This window comes from Stegostoma tigrinum, chromosome 27, assembly GCF_030684315.1.
Source record: "Stegostoma tigrinum isolate sSteTig4 chromosome 27, sSteTig4.hap1, whole genome shotgun sequence".
Taxonomy (NCBI): Eukaryota; Metazoa; Chordata; class Chondrichthyes; order Orectolobiformes; family Stegostomatidae; genus Stegostoma; species Stegostoma tigrinum.
Genome location: NC_081380.1, coordinates 10413575 through 10431826, shown reverse-complemented (window position 1 = coordinate 10431826; position 18252 = coordinate 10413575). Strand labels below are relative to the sequence as shown.

Genomic DNA, 18252 nt, shown 5'->3' with positions numbered 1-18252 from the left:
CTCCAATTCAAGAATCCTTCGTAGTATGCAGCGGTGTAGAGATTCTACACATTTTTCCTTGGTGGAATATAATTTATGTTTATCGACAGGAGGCAGACATCAAACACAACATGTTGCTGTAAATAGCCATAAGACAGTATGTCTTTCATCAATCAGACCAACGTGACTCTAAATAACATAAGATCTTTGACTAAGTTTTTGTTAAATGCTTTGATTCATTGCAGTCTCGTATACTGAAAATTTGGTACAATCAGGTGGCATGCTTGGCCATTTCAGAGGTCACTTAAGTCCAAAGCATCGATAACAGACTCTGTATAATGGATTTGCATTATCTGTACGCTTGCCCAAACACGACACGCCAAACTACTGTATTCTTAGAACCAACAGCTGAAACCTTGATGAAGCAATTAAACAGAACAATTTTCAACATGTGAGTTTTAGCCAAGAAGAGTACTGTTTGAAAGAATCCTTCATCACATCAGACTTTGTTCAGGGAACAGGTTTCTAAAAGGAAGAGACTGAAGGGTACCTGTGAAATGACCTGTTTAACAATTCATCGAGATGATCAAGTTCCAAGGAAGTAGCTCACCAGATTTGACTTGAAAATGAATAGAGAAGTATGCTCGTTAGATAAATCACACACACTTCCATTCTAATAGGATATTTGGCAAACAATCGCATCAGAAACGTTTTGGAGTTGTTGTACTTTGAGATAATCCAAAGATGAAGTTTATTGAATTGTGCATTTCAGTATCTGTTGTTTGCTATACGACATGACTCCTAATACGCACTGATTTATAGTGGTAATTTTGATAAGGCGGTGGCAGGCCTCTAACGTAGAGACACTGTAAAATTGTAGCTTGTCCATACCATACAACAGGGAGTCTTCTGTCACCTTTGTTTTAAAGATGTTTCTCTATAAAGGCTTTCATATAAAAACTTTGAACAGATTTTCGGTTCAAGTTCAGTGTTCCCTAGATTTTTTGGAGAGGGAATTGTGTTTTGATATGCATCATCAAATGCTACCATATTTCTTGTGTCAACTTCAAGTGTAAATTCAACATCTCTTTGGCAGTCCAACAGATCAGATGGTTGAAGGAAAGGAGTACACTGGCAAGCATCTCCATTTGAGATTGTCCCAACTGAATGAGGTCAATCTTTTTCTCCAGATCTGTCTGTACTCTCGTGGTTTCTGGTTCCTTGTCTGTTGTCTCCCAAAAGTGTTCTGTCACATCACCTTGCAGAAAAGAACTGTATCATACTCTTGTCAGGTGACCCTGGCAGCAGTTGGGTGTATTGTATGTCACTATAGAAAACATTTCCCTCATCATTTACTACAATGCATACAATCAGTCTGTGAGGCCAAGGGAAAGAGGAAATTTGTCACATGCTATTAATGTGTTCATTAATTAACAGTCCTTAATTTCTGTTTCTCCCAGCAGCAACACCCACCTTTTCTATAGGAGCTGGATCTCGACCTACTGGAACCAGACAGAGATTGCAGGCTAGACGTCAGCACGTACGGAAGAGATAGACATTGGGAATTTGAATGGCGCAAATGAACATTGTGTTGACTATTCTGGAAACCATTACCACTTTTTACTTTTGTACCCTAAACAACGCCGGTCGTGGATGTGCAGGCAACTGACTTCGAATGCTGAGAATATATAATTGAGAAAAATAGTTTAAATTTAGTTTTTCTTTTCCACCTCTGGGCTTGAACTGTTAACAAAGGCTTGCAGCTGCTGAAAAATATTTTTCTGCAACAGTGCAGGAAACCTTGTCGGACTGCAGTGTGAAGTCTTCATCGTCTTAAGTTCATACACCCTTATTAAACTGACCACTGCAGAATAGTGATCTTTGTTTGGTTCGGGGTACAGCAGTAATAGGTGACTCAGTAAGCAACAGACTTGGCTTTACTTGAAATATTCTATTTTAAAGGTCGCTGTAAAATGCAATTTGCAGGCCTTTCTGACTGACCCTATTCTTTGTACAAATTGCTGCACTTGAAAACATTTTTTTAATTACATTTCTTAAGGGCACAATTCCCAGTAATATCACCACTTATTGTGGTGCCTTCTGTCCAAAGGCAAAACTGAACTGGAGGCTAATGGTGATTTTTTTTTTTTGTCTTCCTTCTCATTTTTTTTTTGAAATCTTCATTAATTTTGGTTTATGCCTGAGAAGAATTCTAAACCTGACTGAAACTTGGGAAAAGAAAATGTGCCTGTTGAGTCACTTCTCAAATATTTTGCTTTGCAGCCTGACTCTGTCCTCTTTACTTTTCCTTCTGTGAATAGCTTCCTTTTTAAACCTGTTGTTTAGTTAGGTAAAAGAAACAAATCCAAATTGCTCTTCCCTCCTGTGCTTCTCCCCATCCCCCTCTCTCTCTCCCCTCTCCAAATGTCAGACTTTTTTTTATATACAGTAATGTTATCAGTGTTTGCTCGTCTATCTCACTTTGTTGCTCAGTGAATCGAGTTTGGAGGAAAAATTTCAGTATGTGTGGCGGCATGTTAGTAATGCCGGACCTGACTGGTTCATTGGATATATGTGAATCTGACTCTTGCTAATCTGATGCGATAGTGTTTTGCTACTATAACTGCGTGACACATTAAGCAGTGTTCTATGGAGAAATGGCAGTCATGGCTAGTTTTGGAGGAGGTTCCGATTACACAGTATGGGATTCTCAATGACAGATTTTTATAATCTGGTGCTATAATGTTAAGAAACACAAATTATTCAAGCTTATACCAAAACTTCGGTTGGCAATGTTAAGAATTGTACATGTATGCATATATACTGTGTATATTTTAACTGAGACTAGGTACTTGCATCTTATTTTGGGTGCACCTTGCAAATGTACCTGTTTTAATTTTCTTTATTAAAAACAAACTGATTTTTCAAAAGTTTTTTTTTTAGAAAGTAAAGTGGTTCATCAAAACTTTTTGAATAATCTTGACTTTAATCTCTGCAGATTTTATTAAAGGAGTAGCTATGCTGGGTGCGCAGTCATGTTGTGTAGTGCTTTTTTTATAACTGTTGGGGTACAGATCACGTTTTATGCAAACCTCCTGTTTCCTGTTGTCACAAAGCTGATATGAGCAGAGTCTTGAAGTTGGCCATCATCAGTCCCCTGGTAGTGATGTGGTTTATGGCAGGTTTTGAGGTCTGATCTACTTTTGTTTTGGATGTTTTAGTCATACGTTTTTAGTAAGATCTTGTGGCATACATTGAGCTTCTCAGGAACCAAAATAGTGGGGGCAACATGACAACTTCAGTTTTCGAGGCCAGTTTTAAAGTCTCAGGGTGGACTAGCATTCAAATAATTCTGCTGTTTTTGCCCAGTAGTCTGTATAGGAGTGCCTCTTGAGATACTTGTCAAATTTGCAGCATGGGTTACCATGGTGAGATCTGCCCTTTCCTCTGAGTTCATGGATGAAAATTGGGTAAAAGTGTTGGAGGCAAATGAGAGGAGACGGCAGCCCACATAAGTTAGTCTGAATATTCTTAAATGGAGAAACAACTATTCTCCTTGCATTCTTTGTGAAATCACTTGTCGGTTTTCTAATTGTTCCTCACAAACTCTTTCCTCCTTGTGATGACAGAAGTGGATTTTCCGAAACATCCTTTGTGTTTCTTTTACCTTGGAAGAAAATGCTCCTCCGACCTCTGTTGCCCACTTCCCCATATACGCACATCCCTCCTAGATGTTTTGCACTTTGCCGGCTACATTTAATTAGCAATTTCTTTAATGGTTGCCCACATGATACCTAGCCAAAATTAACAAAGCTTCGCATTGTCTTTCCCTTCAAACAACAAAATATCAGCATGCAATGCTGCCTGACCTGCCATTGATCAATTTAGAAACGAGCTATCTCTCCATCACTATGGCTGAAATCTGACTGGCTTAGAGAAGTGTAAATAACTTAAAATCAAGAGTGAAAATTAAAATCAAGAGAGCTTTTAAGAGGGAAGGCAAAAGTTTACCTAATAGATGGGGTGGGGCATGTAGCAGATACTTAAAATTGAGAATGATCACTTTTGCAACATCCAGTCACTGATTGCATGCATTGTTCTGTCGAAGGCACTGCAATCAAATAGTTTATGAGCCATTTTCAGAGAATATTTGTACTGTTTCTATTGGAAATTTTTAAGACAATTCTGGCTGGTCCAAGTGGCTAGACAGGTTGAAGGTCCCTCCTCATCCCATTAAACGACTGCCATTTTGTGATGTCTGAGTATGAATGTGTGCGGGTGATTGGCAACTTCTAAATTTAGATAAAATTTTTAAAAAAAAACAATAAATTTTATTTTTATATGTAAGTAAAACTTAACGTTCCTTCAAGCTTGGTTCATTGAGACTTAATGCTACACTGGTTAAATAGTATACATCTGGTAAACAATTGTATGTACAAACTGGTTTTTAAACATGGAATATGAAGTTGGTGTGAGTAAGTTTGGAAGATCTAATGGTGAGTGAAAAAAACAACAGTTGGGATGCTATGATTCTTGCTGAATGTTACATATAGGTTAGTATACTCATGCCTGTATTTGGGCCAAAATCATACTGGATAAAATTTGGGTGTCATTTAAAGATTTTGTTTTTAAACATTTATTTTGATTCCTCAGTTGATCAAGGTTCATTGAGTTGACAGCAATCCATGGAGTCACAAAGTAGACCTGATTTCTTTCTTGGTCTGTGCTGTTAGTAGAACATGTGGGGTAGCTACAAAGACCGTGCATGTTGCTTCCACATTCCTCCCTTTCTTCACCCCCCCCCCCCCCCCCAAAATATCGTATGGAAGGGAGAAACACTTGCAATTGTTGCTGTTTCTCCTGGTTTTGTTCACTGGAATATGGCTTTGGATGTGAATGACAGATTTTTTCTGTTCTGATCTTTTCCACAGTAATTTAGCCAAGAAGCAGTTACTGCTGAGGTTTTTGTTTTCAAAAAGTTAGGGATCATTTTAAGACATTTTATTTGATTTCTACAGCACCCATTGATTATTAAAGGGTGGTTGGAAGTGAAAGCTTAGCACAATGCTGTTCATGTCAACAGCTCGTATTGAATATTTATCAATTAGATAGAACATAAAAGCTGTGATTATTGATATGCAGTAAGGTGTTGCATGATTGAGCATCAAATTTAGTTTTGAAACAAACATCCATTCTGAACAAATTGAGATTGCTCCTGCTGCAGGGAGGGGGAAAAGAGCTTTTCGAAGGAGAGATTTTGCAAGAATGGCAACTTATTTTAAGTAATTTTCCCCATTATGTACACCACACTCCTCATCACTCTGAGCACTTTAGTGATGTGGTCTCACTGTAAACTCATTTATCTCTCCTCCTTCCCATGTATTGATTGAACTCTCATTGTCAACAGGAGCTCAGACTCCAGAGGGACCTTTCCTAAATGCAATTGACATTGAAGCCAATTATTCTACTATCAAATTGGAGATCAATTTGCTTAGTATGCGATTCTGTGACCCATCTAGCATGTAGTATTTAGTTCACATGACAGTGCGCTTAGTACTATTATTGGGAATTGAGCGAAGATCGAACTTGGAACCAGTATAATTTAAATTGTCCTGTGCTTAAATTCGGTTTGATAAGTGCTGAGCCATTCAAAGCTGCGAGGTGTCTAATTCTGTGGCTCCCCTGGGGTAATATCAATCATAAAACAATTTGCAGTACCCACACACAAACTTGCCGATGTTGGGGGTGATATGGAGTGTTGCACCAGCCAGTGTTCTTGTTAGTATTTACACACCTCATGAAACAAGGTTCAGCTGTGTTTAGTTTGAAAAGCTGGCTAACCCAGAAGCATCGTGGTATTGCATCCTGCTGCCTCATTGTTATCAGAAGAAAACAGATTGGAGGAGGAAGTAAATGGTTGACTTATTGTGAATTTTCACTTAACCTGCGATCAGTTTGATTGCTGTATTGCTGACCAAGTGCTGGAGTCCTGATTCTAATTCATGCCTCTCTAGTTGTATGCTCATGTTGAGTTTGACAGGACTTTACAAGTAGTGTTAATTTCATGTTCATAAAAGCCATCATTGTGTCACTATGTGAGCATGTCATCCAGTCAGTGTTTGCGCTGCCCCTACCCTTTGTTTGCATCCAAGCTAATTATGAGTGGCTTTCAATTTCGGCATCTTATGAAATTAGGAATCTTATTTCTACATAAGATGCATTGAACTGTTTGTGGTTACAAGCAAATTATGTTTCAAAACTCGAGCTGTAAACACTGAAAACTGGATGCGCACTTCATTTTTGGACTATTTTCTGAACTTAATTTGTTTTCTCCCCTATTTTAACTTGAGTACAATTCATTATCTTTCAGAAAGCAAAATAGTCTGAATGACTGATTCATGTGTGACAGTGTGGTGTTATAAATCATTTCTTTGCCATAAGGCGCAATCACATGTTATGACGGGGTATTGGTACTGCTGTGCAATTGATAACACTGTACAGCAGTAGAGTGGGCTTGTGCTATTGACCTTTCACTGCAATATTGAAGCATCAAATTGAGTCCCCTTTAATATCTAAGAATTTGATCAATACCATATTATAGTTTTGCTGGGGGAATATTGCATACACTTACTAAAGCTGCAGACACATTTGCATGATTTTATTTACTTTCACTTACCATTAATACTTATTACTGTAATTGTACACTGCTTTTGTTACCTTTACTTAATTCTTACAATTCACCTTTCACTGTCCTTATTTAGATTAACAAGGCAGTTCTTAATCTACACTGAACTAGCATGCAGCCTAGAGATAGGAATGGAAGTTCCCAAACTTCAAGCCTACAGAATTCCAGTAGCACCAAATATCAGGCATATAGCATTGCAAACAGAGCTGTAACAAGTGCCACGTTCAATATACCTGATTTAAATGAGTTAATTAGCCTTCATAAATGAATAATATGGCTCCTTTTTAAATGAGTGAGTTTTAAATGAGTTAAATTTCATACACTATTCCAGTAATTGCTGAGTCCCACATGTTGGTCGCATAAAATTTACCAATGTGGAAGCAAAACACTGCAGATGTTGTCAATCTGAAGCAAAAACAAAAAAGTTGAAAACTTTCAGGATGTCTGCAGTATCTGAGTGAGTGCTGTTTCAGGAGTCGGTGTTCCAGCCTCCTTTTGAAATGTCAAAGACCTGAAATGTTAATCATAACTCCAGCCTGTTGCCGGACTTGCTTATTTTTTTAGAGCATAACTGCAATCCATTAAAGCTTAAGGGTCCACAAATTAAGTTAAACTTACTTTCTCATTAATGTGTGAGTTACTCCCACTAACGGATCTTTTGGTTTTCCCAGTTACAGTGTATTCAACAATAAGATAACAAAATTAAGAACAGCGTTTTGGAAACTTCCAGGCCCAGAAATTTCAACTCAGTGAATCAGGAATGCTAATTGAGCTAATTTATGAGGGCTGTGTTGAATGTTGCTGTATCGGGTGTATTCCAATTAGCAGGCATTATATGGTCCATCTCTGGCAAATGAAAGCTCTCTGCAAGACAGCAAAGGCCTTTACCAGAGCATATTTAGGTGTACAGACTTTATTTGCCAGTCCTCAGCTAATTAAGCCTCATCTTTCCCAGAACCAGGACTCCATATCACAGATAACAGATCACCTGATTAGTCTATGCTGATCTTGCACACCCAATGAAAACTTGCTATAAATTACTTCTCTGTGGTTGTTAGATTTGTTACAATGGACTTCAGCTCCTTAGTTAGCTGCGGTGTTCATTCAAATATTAAGTTTGTCTGTTTTAAAATGACTGAGAAAATCTGAAATTTGGTTTGTTTGTTCCAGGGTATAGAATTACCATTTTGCAACATAGCTTAATGAGAGGTCACTGTAATGTGCCCTATTCTTAAGCTATGCTCAAAATAATTTCCATCTTTTCATTGCCAATCTGTACTAAGTAAGTAAACCTCAGAGGTGGCAGCAATTTGGTGCATCATCATTGGACTCATTAGCATAGGTTTGTGTTTTGGGGATTGGGTAAAGAAAGAAAGTTGGGATCCTTGTTTTGCTTTACACTAGATCCATACTCAATCTCAATTCAGCTATCCTTGTCAGAAAGTGCATGTATTTTGATGTCAGTTGTGATAGCGAATGTAGTGGAATGCCCAGTTGGCTCGCTGTTCAAGCTTATGGAACAGGTGTAGGACTGAATTCCCCACTCGTTGAGAAAAAATTCCCTGTGTGGATGTTGCTGCACAATGTGTGATGGTTTCTTCTTGGGAAGTTTCCTCCCTGGTCCTCATTTGGAATAAGAGTTTTTTGTTTTCACCAAAGGCAAAGAGACTTGAATTTGAGTTGATTCCTGTCATACCTCAGCTGGGTAAAGGGATGTATGACCTTGATAGAGACCTAAGGGCACTTTGTGCTGGGGTATGTGTAAGCAAACAGTAATAGTGTGGAAATGAGTATGTTGTTTTCAATATTTGATTAACTTCCTGTATTAAGTTTTTTTTGGTTCTTTTTGATAATCATGCCTTCTTTCCTTGAGACATTCTTGATCACAGGCTTTGTTCAGAACTGGCTGCTGCATGAAATGGCAAGGAGTTAACTGTCAAGCCATTAGGAGCATTTCATCTTCAATTAAGAAGGGAAAAATGGACTGACCAAGTGGCAAGACCAATGGCTGTGGTGATTTTCAACTGTTCTTTTTAATAATTGTTATGACCTTTCCCCTCAATTATTCTTAAAAAAATTATCCAGGATAATGCAGGCTTGGACGTGTCTTTTTTTTTGTAAAAATGCATCTGTCTGTTTTTGGATAAATCAGCTAGTACACAACCTAGGGGTTACTGGTAAATTCTCTTTCAAAGGTAGTGTGTGGAAAAAGGATCAAGCTCGCATTTTGAAACATTTCTGAACCCAGTAAATTTACATTATTATTGAACAATCCTGCCTTAAAATTAGCAGTGCAATTTTTTTTGTGTAGGAACTAATGTAACCCTATCTTGCTGTGGTGCAATTGTGACCAACTTTATTGAAGTGCTTTATTTGAAACACCTAAAACTAACTTTTTCTTCAGAGGACATTTCACTAAAGAAAAATAGGCAGCTATTGGGATTCTAAATAATTCGTTGTTGTGTGGGAATGCCATGGCAGAATTTCAGTCGCTGTATTTAGGACTAAACTCTACAATTGTGTCCCAAATCCCTGTTTCACCTGCCATTCTGACCTCCTCTGTACCACACTGTTGGAGAGCTTTGGCAAAAATGCCATGTTTTATTGAGAAGGAAAGCATGTTAATAATCTCCTGTGTCTTGAACCATCACACTAGACAAAAAAACAAGTCAAAAATATAGAATTCAACTTCCATTTGGAAGACAGAGCACCAAAGAACTAGCAAGTTAGTTTAATTGCAGCAGTTTGCTATTTTAAACCACGTATATACCCTTTGAGATGTATGGTACTGAATACTGTACCATGAAAATTGATATAGTAGTATGCTCACACGTTTCCATCCAAACTCTAGTTGTTCATTTGATGAGCTGAGGTATAATTCATTTTGTAACTGTCTGTTGCAGAGATCCATCTATGTCTAAATTTTGATGCTGTAGAACATTTAAAAGTGTCTCGTTAAATGCTTAGGGTTCATCAATTCCCCTAATTGTAGTAACCTGTGAGGTTTGTTTCTAGGTATAGGAAATGTCATATACTCTCAAACATACAATTTTGACCCAGAAGAGGCAGTTACAGAGTATATGCCTGTGTATTTCTACTGAATATATGTCGCAAGAAATTATATTGATCCCAACGGCATGTATGGTCTCTCTATGACTCAGAATGATAACAAGAATGTCTGAATGATGAGTGCTGATGAGTAAATTGTAGAACGGGTGGGTGTGGAGATTTGGTAGTATGCTTTTTAAAAAAAAAACATTAGACTTCTATCAGTGCTGTCTAGCTTGGTAGAACCAGTGAATGAATGTGCAGAGGTAAAGCTGGCTGTGAATGTGCGGAGATCCGATTTTTGCTTATGTCATTAAATGGAAATGGTTTTAAATAAAAAGCTGTGATTATAAACTCTTTTGCTTAAGCACTGTATTCTGACACAGTTGGGACTTGAACTTTACTGACCATCACAGATTCCTATATGAGGATAAGTAGTTATTCTTCACAATCTCTCTTTTTGGACAAGTTTATTCATCTCTTAAATTTGTTTTGAGGTTTTAATTGCCTTGTTGATAGGCTATCTTGCACGTCACCCAGTGCTCATTCATCAAGTGAGAGCCTCAAGTCTTTTCAGGACTTCTTGGAAACAAGTTTGATTTTCCCTTCATTCAGTCACATGAATTCACGTTTTGCAATTGGAATTGTAGGTTAGAATGGAACCCTACTTATCATTTCTTTGTCTATAACTTGTGTGTTGAGCCCCTGTATCAGAGTGACTGTTGTCCAGCACACACATGACTGTTCTGCTCTGCATGGATTGCTGTTGTGTTTTGTTACACACAGGAAAAGACAAGCCAGACCAAATCAGCTTCACTATCAGTGGATTCTCAATATATGAAGTTAAAATATCAGATGATCCTCATGGCTACTCAATTGTTTCTAAGAAATTTACAAATAAACAGTCTTGGACACCAAGTTTAAGTGACATATTCTGTTTACTATTAATGATGTAATTTTAGGAGAACACACAAACCATAAGGCAACCTAATCAGTCCTTCCATCTAAGCTCAATCTCCTTCAGTCACCAACCCGTCCCCCCCACCACCACCACTACCCCCCAACCCTCACTTACAGATGCAGTTAAGGGGTAAGTTTTTTTTAAAAAAATAGCAGAATTAAGTTGCCAGTTCAAAAACCTTCTCAACAATGAATACCAATCCTTTATTAAATACACTGGGCTGTATGACAACATTTTATCTTGCTTGGGTTCTGTAGTCACCGGACAGGCAAACAGCTTCCACAGACCGAGATTTTTCCTTATTTCTTATAGACTGGAGTTCTTTTCCCAGACTTTCAACAATTTGAAAACTGGAGAATAATTAAAGAGCGCAAAGCCAAAAAACTCAGTCCTGAAGCTTCCTGGGGCTATTCAACCTTATCACAGTAACCCAGATTCTGCTTATTTTGAAGTTGATGGCACAATTAATGTTCAAGACCACTGAAGTCTAACAATGTTGCAGTTAGGCTTCTCATGATCATTTTATATTTTTAAATAGAATTAAAACTAAATATATTCAGTCATTGTGCTGTTTAGGAATGGATCTATTAAAGAGGGATATTATAAAGGACGCTATGGCAAGGCACTTGAAAAACCTCTGTGCAATTGGGCAGAGTCAGTACTTCTGTGAAAGGGAAATTGTGCTTGGCCAATTTATTCAAATTCTTTGAGGGAAAAACAAACACTTTGGATAAAAGTAAATCTGCAGGTGGGATTAACTTGGATTTCCAGAAGGCATTTGACGGTAAGTGTAGGAATGCTGAATGACTAGAGAAATTGAGGCTGTGACAAAGGAAGAGGCACATGTTGGGTATAGAGAGCTGCAATCGTGTGAATTCCGAGAGGAGTACAAGGACAGTAAGTGTATGCTTAAGGGAATCAGGAGGGCAAAAAGGGGACATGAAATAATTTTGGCAAATAGAGTTAAGGAGAACCCAAAGCGATTCTAGAAGTGCATTAAGGGCAAAAGAGAAAGAGAATAGTGCCCATTAAAGATCAACAAGGCCATTTATTTGTGGAACCACAGGAGATGGGTGAAGTACTAATCAAATAGTTTACTTGAGTATTTACTATGGAGAAGACATGAAAGCTAGGGAACTTGGGGAAATAATGATGGCTTGAAAAGAGTTCTTATTACAAAAGTTGAGGTACTGGAGGTCTTAAAAAGCATAATGGTAGATAAATGCCTGGGGCCTGATTGGGTACTTCCCAGAACTTTGTGGGAAGCTAGGGAAGAGATATTCGGGTCCCTTGCTGAGATAGTTATATCAGCAACAGCCACAGGTGAGGTGCCGGAAGACTGAGGGTTAACTAACATGGTGCCATTATTTAAGAAAGGCTGTAAGGAAAATCCAGGGAAGTATAGACCAGTAAGCCTCACATCAGTGGTGGGTGTGTTGTTGGAGAGAACTCTGAGGGACAGCATTTGTATGCATTTGGAAAAGCAAGGACTGATTAATCAACATGGCTTTGTGTATGGAGAAATTATGCCCCACAAACTGGAGTTTTTATTTTGAAGAGATGACAAAGGAGATTGAAGACGTTGTCTATATGAACTTCAAAGTGTTTGACAAGTTTCGGCATAGGAGACTGATCCGTAAGGTTAGATCACATAGTATCTGACAGGAGCTAGTCAATTGGATACAAAATTCATTTGAACGTTGGAGGCAGAGGTGGTGGTAGAGGATTGCTTTTTGTACTGGAGGCCTGTGACCAGTGGTGTGCTACAAGGATCAGTGTTGAGTCCACTGCTTTTCATCCTTTTATATAAATGATTTGGACTGAATATAGGAGGTAGGGTTAGTAAGTTTGCAGATGACACCAAACTAGGTCGTGTAGTGGACTGTGAAGAGGATTATCTCAGAGTACAATGAGACCTTGATCAGATGAGCCAAGGAGTGACAGATGGAGTTTAATGTAGATAAATGTGAGGTGTTGCATTTTGGCAAGGCAAACCAGGGCAGGATTTATCCAATTAATGGTAAAGTCCTGGGGAGTGTTGCTGAACAAAGGGTCCTCGGGTGCAAATACATAGTTCCTTGAAGGTGGAGGGGCGGGGTGTAAAAAAAAAGGCATATGGCATGCTTTCCTTTATTGTTCAGTGCATTGAGTAAAGGAGTTGGGATGCCATGTGGCTGTACTGGACATTTCTGACACCATTTTTAAAATACTGTGTACAATTCTAGTTCTCCTGTAGGAAGGATGTTGTTAACCTGAGAGGGTGCAGAAAAAATTTAGAAGGATGGTGCCAGATCTGGAGCGCTTGAGCTATAGGGAGAGGCTGAATAGGCTGAGGTTTTTTTCCCCTGGATCATTGGAGGCTGAGGGGTAACCTTAGATGTTTATTAAATTGGGAGGGTCATGAATAAGATGAATAGCCAAGGTCTTTTTCCTGGAATGGAGGAGTCCAAAACTAAAAAACATAGATTTAAGGTGAAAAATGTAAAAAGGACCTGAGGGGTAACACTTTCATGCAAAGGGTCGTGCATATGTGGAATGAGCTGCCAGAGAAAGTGGTGGAGGCTGGTGTAATTACAATATTTTAAAAGACATCAGGATGGATACATGAATAGGAAGGCTTTTGAGGGATATGGTCTAAATGCTGGTAAATGGAACTAGGTCAGATTGGAATGTCTGGTCAGCATGGATGAGCTGGACCAAAAGGTCTGTTTTCCTCTATGACTCCAATTGTTAAATCAAATGTCACTGTACAAAATAAGAGCTCATGGTGTAGTGAGTAACATACTAGTATGGACACAACTGGAGGATGGGAAAGAGAGTGTAGGCACAAATTTTGGGATTGACAAATTGCATTTAATGGAATGGAACAGATACCACTATTTGTATGATTTGCAGAATTATCGAAGTGTGAATGTGCACAAGGTCATTCAGCACTCTCCAAATAAGTATCATGTATTAGTAATTCTCTTGCCTTTTCCATGTTCTCTTGCACATTGTTTCTATTTAAATAATTATCTAATGCCCCCTTGAATGCAGCAATTGAAATAGTCTCCACTACATTTCCAGTCAATGCACCCAGACAGTTTGTGTGAAAAAGTTCGAGCTTGCATTTGTTTTTCTTGCTCTTCTCTTAAAATCTGCACCCTTGAATTCTTGATCCTTTACAAGAAGGAACAGTTCCTCCCCTGCTTTTCTTCAGCCTCGTCATGATTATGAGAACATCTATCAGATCTCCTCTTTATCATTTCTAAAGAGAACAGTCCCACCCTCTCCGATCTATATTTAAATGAGGTTTCTTATCCCAGGAATCATTCCTGTGAATCTTTTCTGCACTCTCCAATGTTTTGATATCCAGAGCTGTACAAAGCACTGCAGCTGAGGTCTTACAAGTGTCTTCCACAAGTTCACTGTAACCTCCCCACACCATATGCCTCTATTCATAAAGCCAAGAACACTATGCTTTATTAACTTGCTTGCTTCACCTGTCCTCACACCTTCAATGTTGTGTGTACATATTCACCCAGATCCCTCTGCACCTGGACTCCCTCTTGAACACTGAATGCCATTTTGAATTGTGCAGTAGAGATCAATAACTTGGATGAAGAGACCAAATGTTTGGTTGTTCAGTTTGCTGTTGGCACAATGCCAGGAAGCCAGTAAGCTGTTAAGAGGTATTTGAGTATTTGCAAAGGGATATAAATGGGTTGTGAGTATGTGAAGGTTTCACAGAATGTGAACTGGACCACTTTAGCAGGAAGAATCAAAAACGACATACTAGTTGAATTGTGAGAGATTGCAGAACCCTAAGATGCAGATGGACCTAGGGATCTTGGTACATAACTCACAAAAAGTTAGTACGACAGGTGGAACCTGTGCAAGGAGGATGGAATCAATATCCTCTGTGTGGAATGTGCCACTATTGTTGGAGAGGGTTCAAACTAGCTCGTAAGGGAATAGAAACCTGACAGGAGGTGAACAAAGATAGTATCAGAGATAATGGGAACTGCAGATGCTGGAGATTCCAAGATAATAAAATGTGAGGCTGGATGAACACAGCAGGCCAAGCAGCATCCCAGGAGCACAAAAGCTGACGTTTCGGGCCTAGACCCTTCATCAGAGAGGGGGATGGGGGGAGGGAACTGGAATAAATAGGGAGAGAGGGGGAGGCGGACCGAAGATGGAGAGTAAAGAAGATAGGTGGAGAGGGTGTAGGTGGGGAGGTAGGGAGGGGATAGGTCAGTCCAGGGAAGACGGACAGGTCAAGGAGGTGGGATGAGGTTAGTAGGTAGCTGGGGGTGCGGCTTGGGGTGGGAGGAAGGGATGGGTGAGAGGAAGAACCGGTTAGGGAGGCAGAGACAGGTTGGACTGGTTTTGGGATGCAGTGGGTGGGGGGGAAGAGCTGGGCTGGTTGTGTGGTGCAGTGGGGGGAGGGGATGAACTGGGCTGGTTTAGGGATGCAGTGGGGGAAGGGGAGATTTTGAAACTGGTGAAGTCCACATTGATACCATATGGCTGCAGGGTTCCCAGGCGGAATATGAGTTGCTGTTCCTGCAACCTTCGGGTGGCATCATTGTGGCAGTGCAGGAGGCCCATGATGGACATGTCATCAAGAGAATGGGAGGGGGAGTGAAAATGGTTTGCGACTGGGAGGTGCAGTTGTTTGTTGCGAACTGAGCGGAGGTGTTCTGCAAAGCGGTCCCCAAGCCTCCGCTTGGTTTCCCCAATGTAGAGAAAGCCGCACCGGGTACAGTGGATGCAGTATACCACATTGGCAGATGTGCAGGTGAACCTCTGCTTAATGTGGAATGTCATCTTGGGCCCTCCAACCCCACCACACCCGGCACCTTCCCCTGCAACCGCAGGAAATGCTACACTTGTCCCCACACCTCCTCCCTCACCCCCATCCCAGGCCCCAAGATGACATTCCACATTAAGCAGAGGTTCACCTGCACATCTGCCAATGTGGTATACTGCATCCACTGTACCCGGTGCGGCTTTCTCTACATTGGGGAAACCAAGCGGAGGCTTGGGGACCGCTTTGCAGAACACCTCCGCTCAGTTCGCAACAAACAACTGCACCTCCCAGTCGCAAACCATTTTCACTCCCCCTCCCATTCTCTTGATGACATGTCCATCATGGGCCTCCTGCACTGCCACAATGATGCCACCCGAAGGTTGCAGGAACAGCAACTCATATTCCGCCTGGGAACCCTGCAGCCATATGGTATCAATGTGGACTTCACCAGTTTCAAAATCTCCCCTTCCCCCACTGCATCCCTAAACCAGCCCAGTTCATCCCCTCCCCCCACTGCACCACACAACCAGCCCAGCTCTTCCCCCCCACCCACTGCATCCCAAAACCAGTCCAACCTGTCTCTGCCTCCCTAACCGGTTCTTCCTCTCACCCATCCCTTCCTCCCACCCCAAGCCACCTACTAACCTCATCCCACCTCCTTGACCTGTCCGTCTTCCCTGGACTGACCTATCCCCTCCCTACCTCCCCACCTACACCCTCTCCACCTATCTTCTTTACTCTCCATCTTCGGTCCGCCTCCCCCTCTCTCCCTATTTATTCCAGTTCCCTCCCCCCATCCCCCTCTCTGATGAAGGGTCTAGGCCCGAAACGTCAGCTTTTGTGCTCCTGGGATGCTGCTTGGCCTGCTGTGTTCATCCAGCCTCACATTTTATTATCTAGGAGGTGAACAAAGCTGGCTCTGGGAAATGGAAAAGTAACAAAAGTGGAAGACAGCAAAGCAAATGTTAACATGAAGTAATTAAACTGTCAGATAATATTTAAAAAGGCAAACTATATGAACACATGCAGCTTTCACACCAAGGTAAGTGAAATTAATGGCACAGATGGAAGAAAACTGATGTCATATAATGTAGTTATGGAGATGTGACCAAGGCTGGGGATTAAATATTCAAGGGAGATGGTAGTGTGCTGCTAACAAAGAACGGTATTAATACATTAGTGAGAGAACATTCTTAGATTGGACAAACAGGATGAAGAGTCTGGGTAGAGCTCAGACAGCAAACAGCAACAACCATTGGTGGGAGTTGTGTAGAAGACACCAAACAGTATTGATAACATAGGGAAAGGTATAAAGCAGGAAAGTGGAGGTGCATGTAGCAAGTGATGCAGTAATCACAGGTGTCTTAAATGTGCATGTGTAATTCTTGGCATGTGTACGAGATGGTTTTCTAGAGTAGTATCCAGGGAACAGGCTACTTTAGATCTAGCATTTTGCAATGTGAAAGGATTAATAACCTGGTTGAGCCTTTAAGGAAGAATGATCATAATATGATAGAAACCTCTAAGTTTGAAAATGATTTAGTTCACCCAAAACTGGGATTTTTAAATCTAAACAAAGGAAATTATGAAGGTATGAGGGGCAACTTGGTTGTGGTCATCTGGGAGAATACATTGAAATGTATGATGGTAGATAAACAATAGGTATTATTTAATGAGTTAATACAGTCTTCACCGTTTTTTTAGATCAAGAAAGTCTCCAAATAAGTTGTATACTTAGGATTGGGAGCATTTTAGCACTCAAAGGAAGAACAAGAAATTGAAAGTAAGAAGGGATAGAACATGACTATAAACTAACAAATATAAACATTGACTATAAAAGCATTATAGGTATGTATAAAGGAAGTGATTAGCAAAGATAAATGTGGCTCCAAGCAGACACAGGAGAATCTTAAATGGCATAATATATCTTTGTCTTCATAGAGAAAAAAAATGCAAGATATCTCCCAGAAGTGAAGATTGAAGGGACTAGTAATTGGAACTGAAAGAAATTTTTTACTGGAGACATTAATGGGATTAAAAATTTGACATCCTCAGGAAAATGATCTACAGTTTGGAGTGTTGAAAGACGTGGCCATAGAGGTAGTAGGTGCAATGGAGATTATCTTTCTAAATTCGACAAACCTGGGACGGTACCTGCTGATTGTAAATGTAATGTTATTATTTGAAAAAAGGAAGGGAAAGAAACAGGAAACTACAGACCTGTTAGCTTGACATCAGGAGGGAAAATACTTGAATATTATCAAGGATGTGGTAACTGTTCACTTAAATTATAATTTATCTGAGCAGAGTCAACATAGATTTATGAAAAGGAAATCTGTTTGGCAACTGTTGGATTATCTTTGAAAATGTTACTGGTAGATAAGGGGAAAGTAGAGGATGTGTTTTTGAATTTTCAGAAAGGTTTCAAAAAGGTCCTACACAGGAAGTGAATAAATTGGATAGGGAGGGAATATGGTGGCATGGATTGAGGATTAGTCGTCTTACCTAAGAAATGATAAATTTGTCTTTTGAAGTGCAGAAGATACTCACCAGATTAACATCTGGTTTGGTCAGGCTGTGCTATGAAGACCAATCGACAAAAATAGACTTTTATTCTCTTCGGTTGAGAATAATGAGAGGTGATCTCATGGAATTTTAGAAATTTCAAAAGTGCTCAATTGGGTAGATACAAAATGAATCTTTTTCCCTGACTAGAGGATCTAGGGGTCAGATTTAAAATAAGGCACTAGCCATTTATGATTAAGGTGATGAGGAATTTCATTA

The 18252-nt window shown here is 39.9% G+C and overlaps 1 protein-coding gene across 6 annotated transcripts in view; it reads left to right on the top strand.

The window, feature by feature from the left end:
• pom121 (POM121 transmembrane nucleoporin) overlaps positions 1-10067 on the top strand; it is a 53873-nt gene extending 43806 nt beyond the window's left edge. For 4 of the 6 annotated variants that reach the window (XM_059655486.1, XM_059655484.1, XM_059655485.1 and 1 more), the window contains one exon: positions 1440-10067. In XM_059655486.1, the coding sequence (XP_059511469.1) occupies positions 1440-1534 (95 nt within the window). In that variant the 3' untranslated portion in view covers positions 1535-10067. The remainder of the gene's footprint in view (positions 1-1439) is intronic. The other 2 variants (XM_059655487.1, XM_059655483.1) reach the window with 1 other exon arrangement.
• The last annotated feature ends 8185 nt before the right edge of the window (positions 10068-18252 follow it).